The sequence below is a fragment of the Siphateles boraxobius genome, unplaced genomic scaffold (genome assembly GCF_051911475.1).
Source record: "Siphateles boraxobius isolate OS27281-9 unplaced genomic scaffold, OSU_SipBor_1 26, whole genome shotgun sequence".
Lineage (NCBI taxonomy): Eukaryota > Metazoa > Chordata > Actinopteri > Cypriniformes > Leuciscidae > Siphateles > Siphateles boraxobius.
The window spans coordinates 21779629-21807557 of record NW_027508876.1 but is presented as its reverse complement, the minus strand read 5'-3'; the positions used below and the strand labels follow the sequence as shown (position 1 = coordinate 21807557).

Here is a 27929-nt window from a genome sequence, read left to right as displayed (position 1 = left end):
TTATCTAGCAATCTCATAACGTTGTGCTCGATTGACATCAAGTGCAGACAGTCTTTAAATACAGCATGGTGGATTTAATCGCAGGTATGATTTTATCAGCCCCAGGCACGAGATATGTATGTCCGAAAATTCACAGTTCTCATAAAATAGGTAAAAAGTACACGGATGATCTACTACTTCTGGTGAGTAGTGTAAAAAGGACATTTTGTAATTAAAAATATATTAGATAGAATTAAATTAAAAATGAAATAAAAATGTATTAAATTTAGGACAGAAAAAAAAATGTGTCACTAGTCAGCAGCCGAAAGTTTATTACATTTTACAAACAGTTTTTTGTCCATAGGTGATCTCATACCTTTTGAGCTTTCAAATATCAATGAATTACCTGTGAATGTAATTTATCTGAAAAGTAAATGTTAACTGTGGCAGTCAAACTATAAATAAATCTGGAGTGGTGATTAAAAACGTGATTTCATTTCAGGAAAGAGGAAACGGGGTTAATGTGTGACAGCTCTGTGATTGGGTGTGTGCATTGAAACCGAGGTGAAGAAGTGGTCAGTAAAGTGTTCATGGGATTATTTTATGAGCAACCAGAGAGCGCCTGTTGTAAAAGGCATTATCTCATTACACACACATACATACATACACCTGCCCAGAAACCGCGGCCCAGCACACCTGTCTCCTCATTCCTCCGTGTTAATTAAACAGCGTTTCCAAGGAGTCGACTAGCTGTCAGGACAGGCCTCAGCGCCTCATGCCCAGGAAGTTGATTTACTGTCGGGCTGAGAGCCGGAGCAGACGCGGGTACTCAAGCTCCGTAAACACAGTCACGTCATTAACATTCCAGACGCTAATCCAACGCTCACATAATCTCATACATATACACACTTAAGCAACTACAGCTATCGCTGACCAGTGCATGACCAAAACTCGTCTGGACCGGTTTTTGGCTCTGCATTCATCTTAGTGCTCTGGCGAGGATTCTTCTGAGCTCACCTGAGGAAGTTTGAGTTGGGTGGTTTGATGAGGTTCTCGGAGCTAGAGCGTTTTTTCTTCTCGAAAAACACGTCTTGTTTGGAGTCGCAGTCTGGAGACACGGAGCCCGGTTCACTGCTGCTGCTCCCCGTGGCCTCCGTCTGTAGCTGTACTGGTAACGAAACGCTGCGGATGTAGTCTAAATGGAGTAAAACACACACACGGTTACACGTACACACCCACACATATATACTCATTCAGTCAAACCAGAGTTACCACCATTTTTGGCTTTTTCCCACTCTGTTCAAACCTTTCATAAATATTTATAATAGCCTAAATAATAAAGTTTTATGTTTTAAATTAATTTTAAAACGAAACATTTTATTGGGGTTGTCAATTCAACATGTTTTTTATATTGTTTTTAATTTTAAATTTTAAAATTAACAATTAATCATGCCTCCTAAAGGCCATTAATAGACTATACAATAGACATATACAACAGAAATACCTACTGTATATACAAATACATAAACAACTAACAATTTATTTACGTCTAAGTAAATATATTTATATTAATGTGGAAGATGAGTTAATCATTGAACAGGCATTACAAAACGTGTCAATGCCTGTTCAATGATTAACTCATCTTCCACATTAATATGAATATATTTACATTTGGGTTTTTAAATCAGCAAATATGTGAGCTTGACTGCAATTAATTAGATTTAATAAGAAATAATAATAATTGACTGACAGTCCCCAATTTAACTTAATTTAATTTTTCCATTTGCACAACATTGTAACACCTTACAATAAGGTTTGATTTGTTAATGTTAGTTAACTACTACATTAGCTAACATAAACAATGAAAAAATATTTACAAAGCATTTATTAATCTTAGTTAATGTTAATTTCAACATTAAGTAATACATTATTAAAATCAAAAGTTGTATCTGTTCATATTTTTTAATAGACCTGAGCTAAAATGAACTGTTGTATTTTTATTAACTAACATTATCAAAAATGAATAAATACTGAAACAAATTGCCCATTGTTAGTTAATGCATATTATTAACTAACATTAATGGAACCTTATTGTAAAGTGTTACCCACAATATAACAATACTACTCAAAACATTTCTAAAAAGCTTCAATAGTAAGTTAAACCCCTAAAACCAAATCAACATTAAATCACTGAGAACAGAAAGGAAGAGAAAAATCAAGAGAATTAGGAAAAATATGTCACAAAGAACCAGAGCACACAAAGAACATGCACTCAATACAATCACCAGAAACCAGGAAAATATCAATGATTATGATATCGTGGTCCTCAAGAACACATAAGGACACATAGATGGGAGACACAAACCTTGCCACACTGTTACACAGAGAATCCAAGCAGCCGATTGGATGGCGTGAAGGGAGAAGGAAATATTGATTTGTTATCATCTGCGTGCTCCAGATGCAAAGGCTGTTTAAAATATACCTCCTCCTAAGAGGAGACTTTGTTGACCAAATTTTAAGGTAAAACGTAGCATGTATCCGTCACAGAAACCATTCCAATAACCTTACTTGCAATAACAAATTCTTTCAAATACATTTTTACAGACCCAAAACTTTTGAATGGTAATGTATACAAAAGTACCTAGATTTATTAACAAAAATAGTGTTTAAAAAAGAATCGAAACCAAAAATACTAAAAAATGTCACCAAATATTTATGTAGGCTAGCCTTTATATTTTTATGCTTATTAGAGTATCGAACCATTAGCTTAGCAACATGCTAACACATGGCTTCTGTGCAAAAAGGTATTTATGTTGTTCACTACATGGAGAGTTCTCAAATGAGTCACTCATGAGCTTAAACGACAGAAAGCAGTAGACAGCTCACTAGTATTTGGAACAGCTTGTCTCTCACTAACATTGTTCTCTTCTGTCCATTTCAAAGAGAAATCTGAGTGGTTTCTAAGAAAGCAGTGTGTATGTTTGTGTGAAACACCACACCCTGAGAATGCTTTTCAAGGACAGCGGGGTAGCTGACATGTGCAGCAGGATGGAAACAATTTGTGATGGTAGCGTGAGGCCGTACTGTGGGCTTTCCTTTCACCCCTCCCCTTTTCCAAGTCCTGTTGTTCCAACCCATCTCTTGTGTAAGTTCCATCTGGAACGCAGTCTGCCGGCTGAGAGCAGTTCAGACCTGTTGCGAAGATCCCAGACAGCGCAGTGAAGCATGAATGCCGGGCTATGGGGGGGGGGTTTGAAAGCTCTGTGTGTTTGCCTGCGAGAAATGATCCATGTGCGCTCTCTCACAGACCCAAAATGTCTTACACACCATGGATATGAGCAGAAGGGTCAACCCAGGTCACATTATTATCACAGCTGTGGAAAGCATGTTAGACTTGGTAAGAGATGTTACCTGAGGGTTTGAAAGCGATCTTGCTCTTTTTGCCTTTGATGTTTTGACGCAGGAACAGATCCTTGAGCAGGTCCCCGGCCGTCGCTCGTTTATTTGGGTCCGGCTCAAAGCAGGAAAGGATGAAGGATTTGGCCTCTGATGAAAGAGACTCTGGGATCTCAGGATGGATCTTAAACATGCCCACCTGGTAGAAAAGAAAACAGAGATCAATGGAGGAGATGCTCTCTGATTAATAGCCTATTGAAAAGCATGAACAATACATAATATTTTACAAAAAAATAACAATGCATCTCTAAAATCAAAAAAGCATACTGCGATGATCCATATTTTTTATTCAGAGGAAAGGATTATTTTAGTTTTTATTCATCATTTTAAAAATAAATAAATAATTTAATATTATTATTATAATTATATATACATACAAATAAATCCTTTCCTGGTCGGTTACCTTCTGCTTTGAAACCAAATCCAAATTTTCTGTAAAGAACTAGATTATTAAACAAAATGATTTCTAAAAAAAAGATCTCCAAAAATACTGTAGTAATTATATATTACTTTAAAAGATCCAATAAATTAATACATTAAAAAAATATATATTACACATATGTACACAGACATTATTGCTTTATAGTACCTTTATAGTACCTTCAAGACCCATATACATAAAAAAATTATTATAAATTATATATATATATAATTTAAATTTTATATATGGCAAAGCTGAATTTTTTCAGCATCTTTACTCCAGTCCTAATGTCACATGATCTTTCAGAAATCATTCTAATATGATTTATTTTCAGGGATTTTTTTCAGAATAAAAGTATTAATTTCTTTCCCAAAAAAAAAAAAAATTCTTACTGACCCCAAACTTTATAACAGTAGTGAATAATTAGTGTATAGTTTTTTTAATCAAAGTTGCCGTTAACATGCTATAATTTCTATTTAATGATATGTAAAATATGTAAAGATATATTTATTGGGAATACACATACTGTACAAATGTGAAGTATCAGTACATTCCCTTTTTTTCATTTCTATTTTTTTAAGCAAATATAGTTATACCTTGAACATGGCAGCTTGTGGCTCTCCCAGCTCATGGAAAGGTGGTTTGCCTGTCGCCATCTCTATGATGGTGCAGCCCAGGGACCAAATATCAGCAGGTGCCCCGTAACCTCTAGGGCCTTTATCAATGATCTCGGGGGCCATGTACTGCAACGTGCCTGGACAGAGGTTTACCAGAGAAGAGCAGAACTTCAGTAGATAAGAATGTGCTGTGACAGGATGATACATACAATAAATAACGGAGAGAAGTTGAGAAGTGATGACGATGACAGTGGAAGGCAAGAGGGAGGACGGATGAGTGCACCTGCTCTGATGCTTCAGCAGTCACTAATGAAACACAAACACACTCCTGTCTCAGACGCTATGCTAATCTAATTACTCTCCCACAGGAGACATTCTCGTGTTACCAGTGACCAGGACTCAGAATTGCTCACCACACTAGAAGAAAAGCTGTCTATTTTGAGTCAGGAGATAAGGGTTATCTAAGTCATGGAAAGGTGACCAAGTCCACACCAGTGGTTTGGATAGCAAAACGACCAGCAGTCAAGTGTTTATTTTTTATTTTTTTTGAAATATGGAGGAGACTCTTTCTAAAATTTAAAGGGAGCTATATAGATTATTGTTCAAAAGTTTGGGGTCACTAAGATTTTTTTAAAGAAATTAATTATTTTACTCCGCAAGGATGCAATACATTGATCAAACGTGACAGTAATGACTTTATAATGCTACAAAAGATTTTTATTTAAAACAAATTTTTTAACAAAAATATTAAGCAGCACAAATATTTCCAATACTGATAATAACAGCAATGTTTCTTGAAAATTAAACTTTTCCATCACAGGAATAAATTACATTTTAAAATAAATTCAAATGGAAAACAGTTATTTTAAATTATAATAATATTTCACAATATTACAGTTTATATTCTATTTTTGATCAAATAAATGCATTCTGGGTGAGCATAAGAGACTTCTCTGTCAAATAATTGTTGTCAAATTATTATAGTTAAATCAATTAATTATTAAATAAATATTTTTTTGGAATGATTAATCAACTATTATTATTAATTAAATAGCAGCTATTTGTCAGGTCATAGCAGTGTTTTGGTCCATGTTTCACGTTAGTCGTGTTTCATGTCTTGTCATGTGATTCCCTTGCCCTCATGTGAACCTGCCAGGGGAATGGTCTCCTGGAAACATATGTGGGGAAATTTAGTGGACTCTGATGACAGAGGATCACAAGACTAGACAAAGGAATCACATGGCAAGACACGAAACATGACTGACATGAAACATGGGCCTAACTTTTATTATTTTACATTTTTACACTATTTTTCTCTCAACCTTTTTCCATCGACCCCAGTTTGAAAACCCCTAATGTAGAGCATTGATACTGATATTGGAAATCACATTCTAAAATGTATTGATGTATGCTGTCAGTGTTGGGATGGAGGAGGTGCCATGACACTGAAAGGGGAGGAATGAAACTCCCCCGGATCCTGTTTGGTGGGCTAATGATGGACTGAACATTAAGCTCAAAACCCTGACCTGGCAAGACCACCAGGATGTATGATGCATGACACACAGCACGGGTCAAATGGAACAGGCGAGAGGGTCACATGGAGAGCACATTCTGTAACCAACAAAAGGCTATATAGGCGAAATACCAGTAAACGTTTCTGTGCAGGGATTGACTCCAGCCAGCCTCTTGGACGTGCCGAAGTCTGAGATTTTCAAAACGCCACTGTAGGTGTTGACTAAGACATTGTCTCCCTGTGAACAGATGAACGGGCATTGAACTTCTGGTTCTGATTGGCCGCAAATAAAGACCCAAAAGGTTTGTCACAGTTGTTACCTTGATGTCCCGATGAACGATTTGGTTCTCATGCAAATAACGGAGTCCTTCCAAGATCTGCCGAGTGTAGAAGATTATGGTGGCTTCTTTAAGAGGACCCCACTTTGAACGTAACAACGCTGACAGACTTCCTGTGGAGGAGAAATTATAAAATATTTTTAAAGTAGAAAAGACATACTTAATATTCTTCTTTCAGAAAACCACACATGTACCTCCAGGGACCTGTTCCATGAAGATCTTGATATAGCCATCCTCTGACACAGAGCCCAGGTACTGAACAATGTTCCTGTGTTTCAGGTACTTGTGGAGGGCTATTTCCTCATGCAGTGGTTGGGAATACCTGTATGTATCAGTTTTATCATAGTATTATTTAAATTATACTATAGTATTTACTAATATTCTAAATAAGTTTTAGTGATTTCTTTTGTCATTTTTACTAGATTTTAAAGCTTTAATTTCAGATTTTTTTTCTTTCGGTTATAATAAGTGTAATACTTTAAATTAAACTCATTTAATTTCAGTTATTTGCTAAGGCAACATTTTTATTAATAGTTTTAGTTAACAATAACAACACTGTAGAGGTGATATCACCTATATGTATCTTATGGTTTAGTATTGTAGAACTACAATCGAAAAAATAAAATTCTCTATTCATCTTCCCTACTAAAAAGACCATCTAGGACCTTTTCTCTGTCTGTCATACAGGGACCACTTTTCACGATCAAATCAATTCCAGATTGATAAAATTAAGTCCTACCCAAAACATTTTCTGGTTAAATATCATTTCAGTTGGAAATGGGTTGGAATTGCTCCAAATAAATCCAAAATACAATACAATTATTTTTAATTTTAATAATTTAAACAAGATTAATTAATTGTACATTTTAAATTCATTCAAAATTATTATTCATTAATTAAAATTATTGTTAATCATTACATTATCATTTTTATAATTACTCTCACTCTCTCATTCACTCATTCACTCACTCACTCATTCACTCACTCACTCACTCACTCACTCACTCACTCACTCTTATGTTGTTAAAAACCTGTATGGGTTTCTTCTTAAGGTTGGGAACAAACAACATTGTAGCCCATTGACTTTCATTGTATGGAGAGAAAAGAAACACTGAGACATTTTTCAAAATGTCTTGTTTAATGTTCCACAGAAGAAAGTCAAACAGGTTTGGAACAACATGAGGGTAAATTATGACAAATTTACCCCTTTAAGACGCCTGATGGAAACACCAGCATCCATAACACAACATGCTGGTGAACATCTATGCTGGCCTTTTCAAAAGGGTTGTCATACAAAATGTCTCACCTGCTGTCTCTCTCTGGGATCTCTTTGATGGCAATGCGCACCTGGTTACTGAGGTCTCTCCCTGCGTAGACCACTCCATACGTTCCCCTACCTAGAACCACCCTGTCGCCATTTTCATTGTAGTCATACTCGTACTACAGAACAATTCAGGAATTAAGTACACCAATCCACACAAATCCAACAAGAATCGACTAGTTTTTAGTCTAGTCAAACTAGTTAGACTTTGAAGCGTTCACCTCCAGGGTGTCCCCGTCTCCCTCCCCCTCCAGCTCGACAGCATTTCCTGATCCGTCTGTGATCAACTCTTTCACCATGGAGCAGAACCTTCAAACAGGAGACAACCATTCCCACATCAGTAAGCAGTTACTTTTTTCAAATAACCAGTAAAGTAACTAATTTCTTTTAAATATATTTTATTACTTTTTCAAATAAAACAAGTTATTTTGTTTTCAAAGTTATTGACTGACACCGCTCCAATCCCCATGTTGAGGTAAATCGTGAGTAAGTGCAGAGGTGTTGTGTGCGCTGTGTAAACATGATGGGTATTGTAGTTCTAGACTAAATGTGAGCATACATTTGCTCATCTCACTTGCACAAAAACAGATTGAGTATATTCTTCAAAATGGATAAAAATAGTGAATTGCAAACTCAGAAAATTAGGCAAACCTGCAATAAATAAATGTTAAATTACACAAATATACTTTATGTATTCAATCTCACTTTATTAACCAATATCTTTGCTTCTGAACTTCAATGATCCAATCAACCATACTAATAAGCAAACATGACTTTAGATAAACATCACATTTGCATTTCATTTTTATATATTTTATAGAAACTTGACCTGAACACCAACCTGCCACACTGTTCCTCTGTGGAGAAGTAGATCTGGAAGTCGTCCGAGTTATCGTGGACATACAAAAAGCAGCAGCGCTCATCAAATTTTGAGATGCTAGAGAGTGAAAGGATGCAAGATTTGTTTCGCATCTCTGAGATCATGAATAAATCACATTTAAATGGAAGAATTGCAGCTGAAACAACATATTTTCAAGTTTTGGCCGATATTAAAATTGTATATTATATTACCTATAAAAACAAACACTAGAAATAAAATGTATGGTTTTTAACCTTAGAAAAAAAGTAGAGACAGAATCTCACCTAATGCCTTTGATGGATGACGCTGTGAAGTTCCACTCATGTATTCCCTTCTGTAACCAGTTCGGAAAATCAAACAATGATACACAAAATAAAATTCTTCAGCAAACATGACGTCACATAAACCACTGACCGTCTCAGAAGGGGACACGTGCCATATTGAAACATTCTTCTCGTCAGCTTCACTGTTAATGGACACATACGAGGGCTGGTACACTTTAGTAGGCTCCAGAATCAACACCTGCGTAATGAAAAAAAGGGACGAGTCTATTAAATCCTGTTCGGCCGATTCAGTTGTGGTCCTGGATAAGACACTAATGTCAGGCGGTTTAGTACCGGAAAACGGAGGCCATTTGTGGTTCCCTGTGTGGCCTCCACGATAATGTCCATCCAGAAGTTGAGTCTCTCTCTTTGAGGAGAATGCTCAGTGTTCTGCTTCTTAAAATGCTGAATCAACTGAAGGTTTTGGACGACTGATCGCAGGTACCTGAAAGATTAAATGAATTTGAGTTGCATTAAAGCCCAATTTTGCCATTTTAGAAAGTTGAGCTGTGAAAAGAAATTATGAGTAGAAGAAGGAGGTTGAATTCAAATTCATATTTCCAGCATTTTGGCGAAATGTATCTGGACACAACTGTTTGGCCACAGCTCCAACTCTATTTCTTAAACTTAACATATAGAATAAATATTCTACAGGTATATTGTATATGTACCATATGGGTGGTTTGAGTTTGAAGAGTTTCTCTGCAGCCTGGACAGCTTTGGGGATGTCATTGGCAAGCATGCCAACAGTAAAGAACTGTCCCACATCCCAGTAGTTATTCATCTTTTCCAGACTGCCTTTACGGCCCAGCAGACTGTTCAACCTCACACCTGATAGAGAGAGAGAGAGAGAGAGAGAGAGAGAGAGAGAGAGAGAGAGAGAGAGAGAGAGAGAGAGAGAGAGGGTGATAAGGTGGGAGCTGTGCTCTTAATGAAGTGAATGGACTGGGAGAAACAGGATACAGGAAGTGTGCTCCTCCTCACCGATCTTCCTGAGTTCTATGGAAGTCTCAAACTGCTGTCCGGACACTATAAGCAGCACTGCCAGATTAATGCCTGAATACAGAGTGGGCTGCAGCTCAAAGCCTTTTCTATACCTACAACAAACACACACACACACACACTACACATTAACATGTGTCATAGGTGGATGCCAGTGCTTTGCTAAGTACTGTAATTGCTATGTGTTTTTAGTAGATTTAATGTGGATGCTAGGGTGTTCTTGGTGTTTTAATCCACTTAATGCAATTATTAGGGTGTTTTAGCACATTTAAGGCCCCGATATACTTAAAGTGAAATCGAAAAACTGATGTGACATCATTTCGAAGTTTGTTTGGAGTCAGATGTCCGTGGGTAAAAACATGAGCCCACTGGAGAGCCGCTTTATATAGAAAATTAAGTTGTACTTCGGATGAAATAAAACACTGACAGTTTTTCATGTTTCATACGTTAAAGCTGTTTGCTTTTAACAATCTACCCGTAAGTGAAGAACGAAAGAGAACTTCGGCTTGAGTATATCGAGGCCTTTAATGTGGCTGCAAGGGCGATCTAGGTATTTAAGTATATTTTATGCAGCTGCTAGAGTCTTCTGGGTGTTTTTAGCGCATTTAATGCAGCTGCTAGGATGTTCTGGCTGTTTTTTGTGCATTTAATGTGTCTGCTCTCAGTATTTTTAGCACATTCAGTGTTGTTGCTAATGTGTTTTTAGCACACTTAATGCGGTTGTTAGAGTGTTCTGTGTGTTTCATTATATTTCATGCACCTGCTAGGGTAATCTGTGTTATTAGCATATTCAATAGACCTACTTGGGTGTTCTACCACATTTAATGCTAGTGCATTCTAATAGTTTTTAATGCAGTTGCTAGGGTGTTCTAGGCGTTTTAGCACATGTAATGAGGTTGTCAGGGTCTTCTGGGTGTTTTTTTAGCATACTTAAATTGGGTGCTAGGATGTTCCGGGTGTTTTAGTGTAAAATAATGCAAATAATGAAGATATTTGTTCTAGAGCACAACCTTAAGGATTTCCTTCATTAAAAATAAATAAATAAATAACATGACCTTTGAAAAGTAAGCTTCGAGCAGCTCATTTCACTCACTCACCACTGGATGGCGTTCTCTCTGTTCTTGGTGTCCTTGCAGTCAGAGTCGAGGAAGATGTCTTTATAGATGCGCCCACACAAGCAGAACATATCAGGTGCAGGGTGCTCACATGACTGAAGAACCTGCAACATCACACGCAAAGCCTGCTCTCGATCTCCAGGGCTGTTTCGTCTGCGTTCGCACACACACACAAAAATAAATGCATTTGTTCCTGAGATCAAACGCTGTATAAGTTAAATGTCTGTTTGCCAAGCATATGAATAGGAGAATATACCACACAATGCAGATTTGTGGTCACCTATTGAGCGCAAAAGCATAGTGGAACTGAATCATGGGCTGGATGGCTAAGTCACAAGTGGGCAACATCTCAATGGTCTGTACCAATTTAACCATGGCATCATAGTCCTGAAAACAGGAACCAATGACCATTAAAACCCGGCTGTAAAGGTTTTTAATGCTTAGATGTTTTTGGTTTATAGTATTTACCTGTATATCTCTGTAGGAGAAAAGCAGGTTCATTACAATGTCCTGAGTCAAAACCTCAGTGTTGTCGATGCGGAGTTTGATCCGGGTAAGCTCCTTGGCCAGCTCCTCACCCTGGTACTTATCTCGAGCTTTTCGGATGTCATTCAAAAGAGTGTCTTTGTAAGAAGCACTGTAATAGAGGAATTTACAACAGGATTTAGTATACACTGATAAATCTGCAGGTACTACAGTATAAACCTCAGATATACTCTTAAAGGGATAATTCACCCAAAAAATTTAATTCTTTCAGTAATTATTCACCCATGTGTCATTCTAAACCCGTAAGACTTTCGTCCATCTTCAGAACACACATGAAGATTTTTTTTATGAAATCTGAGCGCAAGATTTTTTTCCCCGCGTCAAGCAGGTTCGGTTGAGCTTCTGTTTATGTTCACTGATCAATGCTTATATGTGAATACAAGCCTAAGTTAAATCTGTTCATCATATAAAGCGATCGAGTCTCTTCAGAAAATGTGTACTAAAGCGCTCAATTCATATGGATTAGTTTCTCTTTATGAAGTTTTCAAGCATCAAAGTGGTAGTTGCATATATACTGAACAAAATTATAAACACAACACTTTTGTTTTTGCCCCCATTTTTCATGAACTGAACTCAAAGATCTAAGACTTTTTCTATGTACACAAAAGGCCTATTTATCTCAAATAATGTTCACAAATCTGTCTAAATCTGTGTTAGTGAGCACTTCTCCTTTGCTGAGATAATCCATCCACCTCAGAGGTGTGGCATATCAATATGCTGATTAGACAACATGATTATTGCAGAGATGTGCCTTAGGCTGGCCACAATAAAAGGCCACTGTAACATGTGCAGTTTTACTGTATTGGGAGGGTCCGGGGGGGTCTGAAAACCAGTCAGTATCTGGTGTGACCACCATTTGCCTCACGCAGTACAACACATCTCCTTCGCATAGAGTTGATCAGGTTGTTGATTGTGGCCTGTGGAATGTTGGTCCACTTCTCCTCTTCAATGGCTGTGTGAAGTTGCTGGATATTGGCAGGACCTGGAACACGCTGTCGTATACACCCATCCAGAGCATCCCAAACATGCTCAATGGGTGACATGTTCAGTGAGTATGCTAGCCATGCAAGAAATGGGATGTTTTCAGCTTCCAGGAATTGTGTACAGATCCTTGCAACATGGGGCCGTGCATTATAATTCTGCAACATGAGGTAATGGTCGTGGATGAATGGCACAACAATGGGCCTCAGGATCTCGTCACGGTATCTCTGTGCATTCAAAATGCCATCAATAAAATGCACCTGTTTTCGTTGTCCATAACATATGCCTGCCCATACCATAACCCCACCACCACCATGGGCCACTCGATCCACAATGTTGACATCAGCAAACCGCTCACCCACACGAAGCCATACACACTGTCTGCCATCTGCCCTGTACAGTGAAAACCTGGATTAATCCGTGAAGAGAACACCTCTTCAAAGTGCCAGACGCCATCGAATGTAAGCATTTGCCCACTCAAGTTGGTTACGATGACGAACTGCAGTCAGGTCGAGACCCCAATGAGGACGTCGGGCATGCAGATGAGCATCCCTGAGACGGTTTCTGACAGTTTGTGCATTAATTCTTTGGTTATGCAAACCGATTGTTGCAGCTGCTGTCCGGGTGGCTGGTCTCAGACGATCTTGGAGGTGAAGATCCTGGATGTGGAGGTCCTGGGCTGGTGTGGTTACACGTGGTCTGCGGTTGTGAGGCCGGTTGAATGTACTGCCAAATTCTGTGAAATGCCTTTGGAGACGGCTTATGGTAGAGAAATGAACATTCAATTCACGGGCAACAGCTCTGATGGACATTCCTGCAGTCAGCATGCCAACTGCACGCTCCCTCAAAACTTGCGACATCTGTGGCATTGTGCTGTGTGATAAAACTACACACTTTAAAGTGGCCTTTTATTGTGACCTGCCTAAGGCACACCTGTGCAATAATCATACTGTCTAATCAGCATCTTGATATGCCACACCAATGAGGTGGATGGATTATCTCGGCAAAGGAGAAGTGCTCACTAACACAGATTTAGACAGATTTGTGTACAATATTTGAGATAAATAGGCCTTTTGTGTACATAGAAAAAGTCTTAGATCACAAAAGATCGTCATTTTTGTTCCGAAGATGAACAAAGGTCTTACTGCTTTGGAACTACATGAGGGTGAGAAATTAATGATTTCTTGGGTGAAACGACCCTTTAAAGGTAAAGATTCTTTATTGGCATCTATGTTTCCATAAAGAACCTTTAACATCCATGGAACTTTTTCATTCCACAAAAGATTCTTTATAGTGGAATAAGGTTCTATAGATTATTAAATGTTCTTCAAGTTAACAAGTTATTTAAGTTATTTTTTTTTAAGAACTGTTCACTGAAAGGTTCTTTGGGGAACCAAAAAAAGGATCTCCTCTGGCATCGCTGCGAAGACTGCGGTGGCAGAGAGAGCTCTTTTTTTCAGTTGCAACGCATTGAGCACCCTCGGCCCCCAAAGAAACCCCCTTTTTGGAATCATCTGATGCATCTAAACATCATGCAACAACAACTAATTTTGACGTGTTCTTGGCCAGCTAAAAAGTGGGTTAGCAATAGACAAAAATCTATCTACATGAGACTGTACTGTATGCAACAGGGTGCTGAAATCAGGGCACTACAATCTGCGGGAGTTCTAAAATTTGATACCAGAGCTCTAGGTGAAAGGACACCCTGATGCCTGTTAGAAGCTACAGTAGTTCCTAATAAATATTGCATGCACCTGTGCATGTCTGTCTTGATGATATTATCTGACTGCTACATCCCATTTGGGCTGAGTCCCATTTCTTCACTTCAGGGAAAACGAGATGTGTAAAAAAAAAAAAAAGTTTAACAGTCAATCACAAATTAGAAGATGTTTGCTTGATTTATGTTCAGCAAAAATGTCATGACATCGTTACGTAACTCTGTAAAGGATCTTCTGAAATCAAGACCATAGAGTAGGCATCCTGCCAAGAGTGACCATAATGTGAGCAGTCATACCAAGATGTGACGTGAATGTCTTTGAGTAAGTTGACAAATCGGTCCACCAACGGGACACACAGAGGTCCAAGAAGGTTGTCCCAGTTGGGTTGCATGTACTCCGATGCTCTTCGCTGGGCCACGTTCTCACAGCACAAGTACTCGTTGTTGGGCGTCATCAAGTAAGGGATGAAATAGTAGTTTCCACTGGAGGCCTAAGAAAGAGAAACAAATTCTAAATCTGTGAAAAAATGCAATATAGACCTATTCTTTGCTGGTAGGAGCACTTTAGAGAATATGAAATCTGTACCTCTGTGTAAAAGTACAAACTGTCTGTCAGAAATGACTCTGTCTTAGTGATCATGTACTCAGCAGCTGCCAGCCAAGCGATGTGAAGTGCCAAAGGAAATCTTGTTGACAACTTTGTGATCATGTACTGTCCCAGAGTTCCAGAGTGAAATGGAGGTGGCCAAAGCACATCTTAGCAATCTGCCATATCAACACCTCAAATGCAAGGAATCAACTAAAGCCTCTTTCAAGTCAAATGGTCACCATACACTTCTACAATATTTAAACTGTTAGGACTGTGTTCTAATTATAGCTACTGAGCACATTTTAAATTCTCAGACTCTTCAGCTAAATTGCAGCTAAGCATTGTGGTTTTTAAAATGGGGTCCAAGGGGCCACAAGGGCATGGAGGCTCAAAAAACTACCAAGCCTTTGGATCCACTTAATGGAAATGATGAAGTTAACCAAGCTGTTTCTCAGCAAGAAATAACTCAATGACTTTGATTCTTTTAGTGATAGTGACAGACATCAGTGGTCACTCTCATACCAATACATGAATATGGGATTTTCCCAGCATGCACTAGCACACTCGCAGTACCTACTTTGTTCCTTAGGCTGGAGCCCCTGTACTCAGGAGGCAACTGGACCCATGGGAAGCCTATTTTAACAGGCCTTGCAACCTACTCCAGGTAACACATGAGATAGAGAGAAAGAAAGAAAAGGAGAGCAAACAGTGAAGGCAACTGAAAGGAAAAGAGAAAAAGAGAGTGACAGAGAAAGAATATACACTACACTGCACAGTATGAATTGAAGACAGGAAAATAAAGGCGGAGTAAGACAAAAGCAAAGTTCATCCAAAGAATTCTGTAATTTACTCACCCTCATGTTGTTCCAACACTAGTCACTTTTCCATGCATTTACACTGAATAGGGAGTTGACTTTTCAAGCTTCAAAGAGATGTAAAAACTTTAAAAATATTCAAGATGTAGTTCATACAACTCATGCTCTGTATAAGAAGCCATTTAGAAACCACACAACACCTTTGTGAGGCAGTGGTGTTATTGTTAAATAAAAGCTATAACTACTAAAACATTTTTGTTAATTGAAATAAAAGTGAAATGAAATAAACTATAGATATTACATTAAAAACTTAAAGGGGACCTATTATGACCCCTTTTTACAAGATGTAATATAAGTCTCAGATGTCCCCAGAATGTGTCTGTCCGGTTTCAGCTGTGAAAAATACCCCACAGATCATTTATTATACCATTTTGTAAATGCTGATTTTTGAGTGAAAGAAAAAATGCATGTATCTTTAAATGCAAATGAGCTGCTGCTCCCCACCCCACTTTCCAGAAGAGGGCGGAGCCTGTACAGCACATGCCACAGACACGTGCCAAAAACTAGAACATCTGTTTGGTTTTGATTATCATCTCTATCGCGGTCACATGACATTGCAGTTATTATCTGCATTAGTTTGAAAGCCATATCAGTCTAAACTTCTGATATATATGGTTTTCTGAGAGCAAACATCCGAAGTACTCGCACAGAAAGCTGGCTGTCAGATGCCACGTCCCGTGAGTATTAAACTAAGTTCTCTTTCATGTCTTATTGTGCTTAAACTGTCAAATACATACACGGTTATGTCAAAGATACTCAAAGTAAAGTAAAAGTGAATTTTGCATATTAGGTCCCCTTTAAAAATTAAAAAATAAAACATAAAAAAAAATCAAATTTTGCCTTGGCAAATAAAAGTGTAAGTTAAAGCACTAAAATTAACAAAACTAAAATTGATATAAAAATAATGCTAAATAAAAAATATATATATTTTTAAAACTAATAAAAATGACAAGGACATAACACAATTAATAAAACTGAAATTAAAATGCAAACTGATAATATAAAAATAAAAGCTAATACAAAATAATAAATACTATAAAAGTATGTAATTAAAACTAAAATAACACTGGAGTGAGGAGCAAACATATTTAAGCAAATTCACTGCAAATCCTAGCTTCATCCTTGGTACGTTAACGAGAGTTCATGAGAGAAGTAGCAATTTGGAAATTACTCTTTTCAATGAATTGGCTGATCCAGTTCATTTGTCTTACTCTTTTTATAATTTATTCATGAATTATTATTCACACAGTGATCAAGTTACTGGAAGTTAATGTCACCCGAAAAGAATACAGATTTAAATTTCACCCTGTTCCTCACACAAAGCCATCACATGACACCAGATGCCCATGAGACATATGGACCATTTTTATGACACTTTTAGAGTTTTTTTGCAGGTTTTTGAAGCTTGAAAGTTTCACTCACCATAGAAAACAGAGGCACAGTCTTTCCCTACAGAACAGAGAAAGTCATACGAGTTTGGAACATGAGGTTGAGTAGATAATGTCAGAATTCTTGGGTAAACGATTCCTGAGAAAGATACCTGAATAATTCCTAATGAATATTAAAGACCAAACATTGAATTTCATTTGTGTTCACAAAACGGATGTTAAGAAGTTAACACACTTTTGCTTGTTTCTGGACCGTTTCGATGAATCACATAGATATAAAAAGCTTATATAAAAAATCAGATTCCGCTCTTTATCCATTCAATAGAAGAGGTTTATATTTAAAGACTAACACTCAACGACCATCTCCTTTTTCAAAACCACTAACTCAGAGTGCCATGACACCTTGAGAGCCCTTATGGGTTCATCAGAATCCGCAATAGTCTTCACACCTGGACACGGTGACCTTGTGTCCACTGACATTAGTGTACTGTATGTGCATAAAGAAGAGTTCAGGAAATGATCTGCCCACCTAATGAAGTGGAGGATATATTTTCGAGCCCTGACACAGAAGAGCATGTAAACGTATGACATAAGAGCTCCAAAAATAGTCTCATACACAAAGCTCTTGGCGCACCAACAACAGACTCCAAACCTCATCAGATTACATCCTTTTGATACTTACTGTGTTTTTCTGTGCCACCATGTCCTATGCAAGAAAAAAAAGAAAAGAAAATATTACTCCAAAAATGCATGCATTCTAAAGCCATAAGCCTCAAGAAGCTATGGTTTACAGTGAATTTGAACGACGCAGAGCAAAACCCCCACAGCTGTTCTAAATTCACTGTAAACCATAACTTCACAGGGCGTATTGTTTTTATAAAACGATTATTCTACATACCTGGCAAGGTTTCATAAAATAAATACACACACACAACTCTTCCGTCAAGCAATATAGTTCTTCAGAACAAGCAACACAGAGACATAGTGGCGCAGTAATATTGATGTGATCCGGTCACAGGTGTATGTTTGTAGAGTCATTTACAATGGCTTTGAATGAGGCTCAACCAATCATATTCAAGGACTAGGACTGTCCAGGACTATCTTATTTAAGTCCCAAACTTCCCAAGTTTTGCGGTCATGCCATTTATTACTTATTCCATGACTGATGGCCTTGTGGTGCAGTGAATAAAACCGGACTGAATCAGTTGGACACAGCAGCGTGACAGAACATTAACAAATACACAAACAGATCGTGTGACGCTCCTCCCCATGTGTGATTGTCATCATTTCAGTATGCTAGAACACATGCCTTCCAATGTCTCTGTGGCAATGTGGCTATGAGCAGCTGTCCCGGGCTGATAGCATTCCTTAGCTCGAATACAGACCGTGTTGTTCAGGCAGCTCTACTGTCCGGTGCCCAGAAAAGATAAACTCCTTCCTAAGCTGAGAATAGCAGGTTAGGCCCTGCAGCCTAGTGGACGGCCTCTTTGTTCGGATGACAAAGATACTAGTCTGAGGGCTCAAAAGTTTAACCTCCCATCAATCCTTGCTAGTATTTGTGTGGTGGCACTTAGAAAAACTTATGACGGGAATATGTGATTCCTAAGCACATTCCTAAAAACATTTCCACAATGACCAACGCAATCAACCAAGAGGAGTGCAAATTTGTGTCTGGTTTAAGACATGTTTTTTAGGCCATTATGCCATTTTTTATCACCCCCCAACTTAGGAATTATATATTCCTGTCATAACTTTTTCAAAATTTTAGTATCCTTGTCATCTGAACAAAGAGGCCGTCCACTACTAGGCAGCAAAGGCCTGATCTGCTATTTTTAGCTAAGGATGGAGTTTATCTGAAAGGGAAACTCTTTTAAATGCATATGCAATACAGTCAGCCACAAAAATAACCCTGCGTGTCTTTAGAAAATTCATTACAGTAGTTTCGTAACGCCAAAAGAGAGTTTGCACTGGTGCAAGCTATTAGTAAATCTTGCCCAAAGTCTCTTTTTGTGGGCATTTTTTAGGTGAAAAGTAGTTAATTCAATATATATTTTTTTATAACATTTCTAGAAAATAGCTAAATAAGACAAGTTTTTTTCTGGACATCTTTAAAGGGCAAAAGTATGTGCTTTTTTTAAATGAATAAATAAAAATATATATTTTCAAGAAATCAGCTAAATAAGACAAAACCTTTTTTTGTGGATGTCTTAAAAGGGGAAAGTAAATGTTTTTTTCATTATTAATAAATAGGATTTTCTTTAGGGGTAAGATTGTGATTTTGGATAATTCTTAGTCTAAAACATCTGTAGCAATTATAATTAGCTTGATTTAAAGGTGTAGCACTTCATTTTTCTGCAATCAACAGCACTAAACAATTGCAAAAAACTGACTGTTATCAAACAGGTTTCCGATCTTCCATTGTACAGGTAGTCCTACCTCAAACTAAAACTATTAATTAAATCAATATTATTTAAATCAGCATTTACTCTTTTAGGGAAAATCAGACTACATATGGCTTTCTTAAAATCATCGAACTTTAAAAAAGTTACACACAGCACCTTTAAACGTGATATATTATGTTTATTTTGCATTTCTTTAGTGTGTAATGTTGCGGTTTGAGCAAGAAAAAGGCCTGCAAAGTTATAAATCACAAATTCCACTTATGAACTTATAATCTATATCAGCGCATACTATCTCTGAACCCCCTGAAACACCATGATTATAGTCTTGAGTTTTCTTCCAGGAACGTACACATCACAATATCCAATACTACACAATAGTGGGGAAGCCTGGCTGTGTTGTGTTGAAACTTGCAGTAATGATAAAGGGAGTGGCATTTCCGAAACATGCTCGAAGCGGTTGACCTATCATAACACACTGGTTCAGCCGACCAATGAGAGCACATTGCACATTTTTGGAAGGAGGGATTTCATAAAGACCAAAAAAACAGAGTGTTACTGACAGGCTGTATTTTAATATGTGAAAAATAAGGTGTTTTTTGAACATTCAAGCATGAAAACCTATTCTAGTAGACCCTAAAAACAAAATCAAAACTTTGTAAAAGGGCATGTTTAAGACTCTCACCTTAAGGGATTGTGCCGTGTCAGGGTCCGTGTCGTGGTAGAGGATGACATTGTTGGCCATGTCAAAGCTCTCACGCACACCCAGGTGATAAAACAGGGATGGCTGTCTGAACACATCGCTCATGTCCACAACTGCAATGTCTGCAATCAATCAGAGACACAGTAAGCATTCGGGGAGACCATAATGCAGAATCCCACTATAGTACACTCTAGTTTTGCATACTTTAAGCATCAGTCTCAGTGCCTGTTATTTAAGAAACATTTATTTCTAAAGATTCTTTTGTTTATAATGACAGTCCATGACAACACACTCAATAAACGCTTTAAATAACCGTTTGTCTGTTTAAAGTTAGTCCTAAGGGCATATTTGTTCTACTATATATGGTGGTCATATTTGTTCGTTTCCAGTCAAACACAATCTGTGCTTACTCTGTTGAAACTATGCAAACATCTGAAATCCTGTTTAAATAAGCTCAAAAATACAAGACCAGACTTGATGTACAGCAAGATGCATGACTACCATTCTTAGTAAAGAGAAGACGGAAATACAATAACAAGAAGACTAGTCTATAGAACTGTATATGGAGAGTTTTGTTCACTTTTTGCAGAACTAGAATTCAATGTTTTGAACCATGCTGTGGCAAATTCTGCATGCACAAAAGGGAACAGCATCAGACTTAAAAACATTCCCTTTTTCTCACCCTCCTAAAGCTCATATATAAACATATTTTGATCACCCAGAGTAATGCGTGCAGCCACGCCCACGAGAGAGATAGAGAGACTTCATACTAGACCTTGCGAGTAAATTCCAGGAAAGGAATGTGCTGGAGGCAGAAGATCCCAAATGCACACCTAATATCCCTTGAAAGAGATTGCCATGACCTTTTAGTAATAGCTTTCCCATAGGAAAGCCCATTGATCCCTAACATCACATTACCCTTAACAATTTAGCATAATAACTTTTTGAGAAACTTTTTTTCCTGTAGTATTATCTGTCTGTAATCTGTATAATATACTGTGTTTTATAATATATATAATAATTATAATTGTTGTTTTTTCTTGTTATATTGTTTTATTTGATTATTTAATTAATATATTTTTTCTTTTTTTGCATGGTATTACTAATATTCACATTTTAAAATTAATTTATAATTAATAATTATAAGAGAGCAACTACATGTTTTTGCATATGTATATCACCACCATTTATTTATTTATTACTTATAATTGTATATATTTATTTATAATGATGTTTTATGAAGTTTTGTTTAACTTTTGATTTTTTATTATTGATATAATATTATTGTATTTGCATAATATTACCATAGTAGTAGTACCATTAGTACTATAGTACTATACTTACAAAGTAATTTAATTCAATTGCACACCCATGCTCTAAATCTTACATGACCAATGCCAATGAATTTCTATTCTTCTAGAGATGCACCATCCTGCAGAGCTGAATGTTATGGAACTCCTGGTCCAAGTGGCTCTCCAAAATTACACATTTTGGATATTTCCGTAATCCAGCACACATTATTCAACGCATCAGCTCGTTGTTAGAGGCTCCAAGAACTGAACTGGGTGTGCCAGATAAGTGAGACACCCAAAGGGTAAAGTGTTGGGGGGCTCTAGAACTATAGCCTTGAGCACCCATGCCTTAAACCTGCATTGCAGTGCCTCACCTGCGTCATAAAAGGTATCAAGCACCGTTGTCTCCCCAAAGTCTAATCGTCCAAAAGTCACTGTAGTTAATATGGCACTCTCCGCGTCGCAGGCGCGCTGGAGACACTGGAGCGCCCCGGATTCCGGGCTGTTCGCGGCCACTGCTTTCAGTCCATCATTCAGCACATAAACCGCTCGCAGGGACCTCTGTTTGGTCACCGGACTCGGGCTGGTCACATCAGTCCTCTCCACGCCTGCAGACATGGAAACCGCTGTGGTGTGGTCGCCACCAGTCTCTGATGTGGGTTGATTGGACATGATCTCCATACTGCGAGTAGCTAATTGTTTTTTCCCTCTGCGCGTGCCTCCTTTTCTTTGCGCCGTTAATCTATAATGAATAACCAAAGTTTAGTGCGCACCTGTGGCACGGAAAGGTGAGTGGCTGTGACGTCCAGCGTCTTCGATTCATTAAAGCAGCGCGCATCACTACATATTACAATCCGGTCCAGTTTTATCTCGTTTGCGCCAGCGGTTGTGCAATTATACAAAATGCAGCTCTTGTGAATTAACGCGGAAGGTGCAGAAAGTCAGACAAACTTAAGCCGCACCGCGCACTCGATGTCTCCAAAGACAGGCATTACCATCCTATTAGAGGAAGTCATTTCTCCTGCCCTCTCTGCAAACTGACCTGATCAGTTCCTCAAACGTCTGTCCTTCCGTTCAGGCGTAAGTATATTTCATAAGAGTGTAGTGCGCGAGGAACGTCTCGCGGTTGTTGCTGCATGTTGAATCATCTGGAGCAGATGTCTAAATATAAAACTTGTCCGTGTTGATACGCGCATGGCAAACAGAGCACCGCTACCAGGTCCTTATAGCCCAGGGCTCCAACTCGCCAAACTGGTTTACTTTCTGTTGTTTTCATTTCATTTGATAATCGAGAAACTGGAAGTAAACAATTCCAATAGGCTACATTGCAAGGCTTCATTGAAACTTTTCACAAGCTCACTAACAGTGTACATTGAAGAGTTTTGTCTTTTTTTCCCTCTGAAATTCTGTCATTTCCATCACGTTTGAAGTGTAGAAATGACGAGGTGGAAATTGCATTTTACCCATTTTAGTAATAAAGCTACCGACTGCTTTTGTTTCGCTATTTTAGCATTTTATGAATCATGAATAGCCTGCACAGAATTAATATTTTCGTAATTCAAAAATTACGCACCATGAAAATATTCTGTAAAATATTCACAAATGATAGGCCTACCTTGGTTTTCTTTACACGTCACAAAATTCACATTTTATCTCACTGTTAAATGACACGGGTGCCTTCTTGGTAAACAAATAGCCTACGTTTTTTAATCTTCACTAGGCGCAAAACGGCAACGTGACGTCATAACCGTGGTGACAGCAGTAATTGATGTAGCCTAAATTATTTTCACACAATAAATATTGAGATGATTTTGTTTATTTCACCATCTATTTATTATGTTTTTAAACAATAATATATTTTTTAAATAGACCTATAGTATATGGTGTGTGTGTGTGTAGGCATATATATATATATATATATATATATATATATATATATATATATATATATATATATATAATCTGTGAGTGAACGTATTATAGTCATACACAAGTTTGCAAATATATTTAAGTCATTGAATTATTATGATTGTTTTTTTGTTTTTTTTTACAAGTTGGGTCATTTTACCACTAAATATATAAGTTAGTGGTTAAATTGTAAATGTTAAAAGGTTTTTAAGAGATTTATTGATCTTGCCACTCATCTGAGGGTCTAGAGCGGTTCAGTTTTAAAAATTATAGAAAATATAAATAATAATTGTGATTATTGCTGTTTTTATTGTGATTATTGTTATATTATAACTACTACTAGTAATAATAAAATATTTATACAAATGTGTCCTTTATTCTTTAAGAGAATGCCATTTAAAGAATAACTCTAATTTTAACTTAAGCTATCATTTATTTCATTGTTTACAGACAAATAGACAACACATATGAGATCATGCAGAAGGGACTCAACATGATTAACACATCCTTTAACGCACACAAATTACAAAAATATATTTTAATTACAACACAGGATTATTTCTTCAGAAATGCTGTCAACATACTGGCATCATTGACAGAAACTACTTAGAAATATTGGTGGTTGTGGCGAAATGCCAAACTACAATAGTTCCTCATTCATGCAAACTTTACTCTTGTTGACAAAAGGTGTAATGAGAGGGTTCAGAATGATGTATGTTTTGTTTATAAATAAAATCTGCATGTTTTCAATTATTCCACCTGCAAATGTACTGATATTTATCTTTTATACATCTGCATTATCAAATAAATTAGATGTATTTAAGAAATATAATGCATTATCAAATGCAAAATATATATTTTTTCAAATGATTGACCCAAACAACATCATTCACATATTGGATTCTAAAACATTTCTGAGGTGTGCTCACATCTCCTGGTTCTGTGCATCATTAGTGATGTAACCGTCCTTAGAGACGCAGTTATCTGCACGCCTCAGTGACCAGCAACCAGGAGACCTGATCCTCAATTACCAGATCAAATACCATAAAGAGCAGTGGATGCCTATGGAATGATATCAGTGAATGTCTTAAATGTGTTTGAGAGAGGGGTCCATATAGCTGCAGACGGTGAGCGCTTCTGAGGGCCGTCTGAGTGTTTGTTTGTATCTGAACCGCTTGATGTGTGTGATCTTACCCTTAGGAGCTGAACTTAAAATGACCTTCATCTCAAAACATCTCACATATACCTGACCTTTGAAATGATACATAACAGTAACCCCTATCCAAAAAGATGTACAAGAATTTAAAATCTGATCACAGATCAGCTGTTTGATGCTTGGATGGAGGCTACTGACTTATTCTGGAAAGGGAAATGAGCTTTCTAGTAATTATATTTTCTATCAAATTATATTCTTTGGTGGGTTACTACAGATTTCCAAGATGATGAGAAAAAACTTTAGTAAAAAAAAAAGGTACAAAATCTGGTTAATATACACTCACCTAAAGGATTATTAGGAACACCATACTAATACTGTGTTTGACCCCCTTTCGCCTTCAGGACTGCCTTAATTCTACGTGGCATTGGTTCAACGAGGTGCTGAAAGCATTCTTTAGAAATGTTGGCCCATGTTGATAGGATAGCATCTTGCAGTTGGAGATATTTGTGGGATGCACATCCAGGGCACAAAGCTCCCGTTCCACCACATCCCAAAGATGCTCGATTGCAGGGGTGCCCAACCCTGCTCCTGCCGATCGACTGTCCTGCACAGATTATCTCCAACCCTTATTAAACACACCTGCCTTTAATTTTCAAGTGATCCTGAAGACCTTAATTAGTTGCTTCAGGTGTGTTTGAATAGGGTTGGAGATGAACTGTGCAGGACAGTCGATTGGCAGGAGCAGGATTGGGCACCCCTGCTCTATTGGGTTGAGATCTGGTGACTGTGGGGGCCATTTTAGTACAGTGAACTCAATGTCATGTTCAAAAAACCAATTTGAAATGATTCGAGCTTTGTGACATGGTGCATTATCCTGCTGGAAGTAGCCATCAGAGGATGGGTACATGGTGGCCATAAAGGGATGGACATGGTCAGAAACAATGTTCAGGTAGGCCGTGGCATTTAAACAATGCCCAATTGGCACTAAGGGGCCTAAAGTGTGCCAAGAAAACATCCCCCACACCATTACACCATCACCACCAGCCTGCACAGTGGGGTAACAAGGCTTGATGTATCCATGTTCTCATTCTGTTTATGTCAAATTCTGACTCTACCATCTGAATGTCTCAACAGAAATCGAGACTCATCAGACCAGGCAACATTTTTCCAGTCTTCAACTGTCCAATTTTGGTGAGCTCTTGCAAATTGTAGCCTCTTTTTCCTATTTGTAGTGGAGATGAGTGGTCCCCCGGTGGGCTCTTCTGCTGTTGTAGCCCATCCGCCTCAAGGTTGTGCGTGTTGTGGCTTCACAAATGCTTCGCTGCATACCTCGGTTGTAACAAATGGTTATTTCAGTCAAAGTTGCTCTTTTATCAGCTTGAATCAGTCGGCCCATTCTCCTCTGAACTCTAGCATCAACAAGGCATTTTTGCCCACAGGAATGCCGCATACTGGATGTTTTTCCCTTTTCAAAACCATTCTTTGTAAACCCTAGAAATGGTTGTGCGTGAAAATCCCAGTAACTGAGCAGATCAGGGATGCAAACACATGTAAGGTCAAAAAAGAGAGAGGTTATCGAAGCCCTCGCCCTGCGGCAAATATCCATAATTATGATGAATTTAATCCTTTGTAAGTTTTCATTTTGCAGTGTAAGATTACAGTTAACACCTTTAAATATTACATAAATGTATTATGTATTTTTATTAAACTTAATGAGTGTATAAATCAGCAAGAAAAAGTAATTCTTGAAAAAATCTGCACAGTAATTTTATAAAAACTAAACATGTTAATAAAAACAAATTACTGGTACTCTTATAAAATTCAATAATGCAATCATACATTTCACAATTTTTATATTTATATATGAATGTCAAGAATTCAGAAGTGTATATATTTATATAGCCTACACTACATTACACAGAAATAATATACAATTAAAGTATACTTATTTTAAATGTATTGTGCAGGATAGGTATAAAAGAAATATAGGCTTTTAATAATCTTTCAGTGCGCAAAACCATGAACGCTTCAAAACAGAGCGCACAAAGCGCGTATGCGCATCGCGGGTGCAGAATGATGTGCTCAAAGCAACATGAAGTCACAGTGTGCAGCACTGCGCTGCACAAGTGTGCATTTAAAAGTTCATTGCACAAAGCGAAGAAATGTCGAGCGCACAGATGCTAGTGTATATCTGTCCAACAGTTTATTGATCATATGTTTCTTCACAGTTTTAAATTCCAGTTATTGTGCGTTTGATGCCGATTCATAGTCCATACGGTAGCGATCGAGTCGTTTAAAAACAGCAACAAACATAATATACAAATACACAAAATAAAGTCATTTTGTGCAAATCCACAGCCTTTTATCTACAGATCAAGCATTATAATGTGAATATATCATATTGGACAGAGTTTTACCGTGCATGTATGCTGCTGTAACCGGACGAGGCGCGCGCGCGCTGTTTGATTACTGAATGGAGAATGATTGACAGCCGCAGAGGGGGGAAAACGAGTTTCCGTAAACTTTAATTTAATGATTTAAATTGACTTCTGTCTCTCACATTAAGCTATGGAATGGCTTCAGATGACTTTGTAAAATTATAATAAGACCCTCTCAGTCTCAGACCCAAGTCACCCAAACTGACGTGAAAAAAGCGTGAGGCGCCGAAAAGCGCGCTGTTTGCATCCCTGGCAGATTGTGAAATACTCAGACCGGCCCATCTGGCACCAACAAACATGCAACGCTCAAAATTGCTTAAATCACCTTTCTTTCCCATTCTGACATTCAGTTTGGAGTTCAGGAGATTGTCTTGACCAGGACCACACCACTTGAAGCAACTGGCATGTTATTGGTTGATTAGATAATTGCATTAATGAGAAATTGAACAGGTGTTCCTAATAATCGTTTAGGTGATGTCATAGTAACTGACGACAGGAAGCAAACGCGAGTTAAACAATTTATTTGGGAAAGTAACAAAGTCCAGAACAGTAAGTCGGTTGGTGGAATGGTGACGAAGGGACTTCGATGGTCAAATCCGGTGAAGTGCAGACAGACGGTGAGACGACAAAATCCACAAGGAAGATGACGAACAGGAACACCAGGCAGGACACGAACCAGAAGACCAGACAGGGAAACATCCAACAACGATCTGACAAAGATGAGAGAACAGCGGTGAGTATAAATAGCATGGTGAGATTGACTGCAGCTGGTGAAGTGATGATGGGCAGCTGGAGCAGATCAGGTAATGACATACAGACACGCCTCTTACACACGCCTCTAGCACACGTGCACTCATACAACAACATAAACACAAGACAAGAAGGAACCAGTGAATCCGTCTACCGTGACAGTACCCCTCCTCCTAAGAACGCCTCCTGGCGTTCCCAGGCCCCCTTACCTGTCGATTGTAATCATCGATAAGGGAGTGATCC

At 37.9% G+C, this 27929-nt stretch overlaps 1 protein-coding gene across 9 annotated transcripts in view; it reads right to left on the bottom strand.

Moving 5' to 3' along the window:
• The window catches only part of map3k15 (mitogen-activated protein kinase kinase kinase 15), a 44082-nt gene that overhangs the window by 10283 nt on the left and 5870 nt on the right, over positions 1-27929 (bottom strand). The window contains exons 1-22 of one of the 9 annotated variants that reach the window (XM_077244890.1): positions 23050-23158; positions 20125-20264; positions 17723-17746; positions 15355-15432; positions 14486-14679; positions 11413-11581; positions 11225-11331; positions 10927-11097; positions 9812-9924; positions 9499-9658; positions 9122-9272; positions 8919-9026; positions 8789-8838; positions 8487-8582; positions 7867-7954; positions 7631-7764; positions 6519-6646; positions 6307-6437; positions 6119-6224; positions 4453-4610; positions 3391-3574; positions 997-1174 (exon numbers count right to left, since the gene is read on the bottom strand). In XM_077244890.1, coding sequence (XP_077101005.1) covers positions 997-1174; positions 3391-3574; positions 4453-4610; positions 6119-6224; positions 6307-6437; positions 6519-6646; positions 7631-7764; positions 7867-7954; positions 8487-8582; positions 8789-8838; positions 8919-9026; positions 9122-9272; positions 9499-9658; positions 9812-9924; positions 10927-11097; positions 11225-11331; positions 11413-11581; positions 14486-14679; positions 15355-15432; positions 17723-17746; positions 20125-20247 — 2651 coding nt within the window. In that variant the 5' untranslated portion in view covers positions 20248-20264; positions 23050-23158. Of the gene's footprint in view, positions 1-996; positions 1175-3390; positions 3575-4452; positions 4611-6118; positions 6225-6306; positions 6438-6518; positions 6647-7630; positions 7765-7866; positions 7955-8486; positions 8583-8788; positions 8839-8918; positions 9027-9121; positions 9273-9498; positions 9659-9811; positions 9925-10926; positions 11098-11224; positions 11332-11412; positions 11582-14485; positions 14680-15354; positions 15436-17722; positions 17747-20124; positions 20265-21529; positions 22714-23049; positions 23159-27929 lie in introns of those variants that run through there. The other 8 variants (XM_077244886.1, XM_077244892.1, XM_077244889.1 and 5 more) reach the window with 8 other exon arrangements.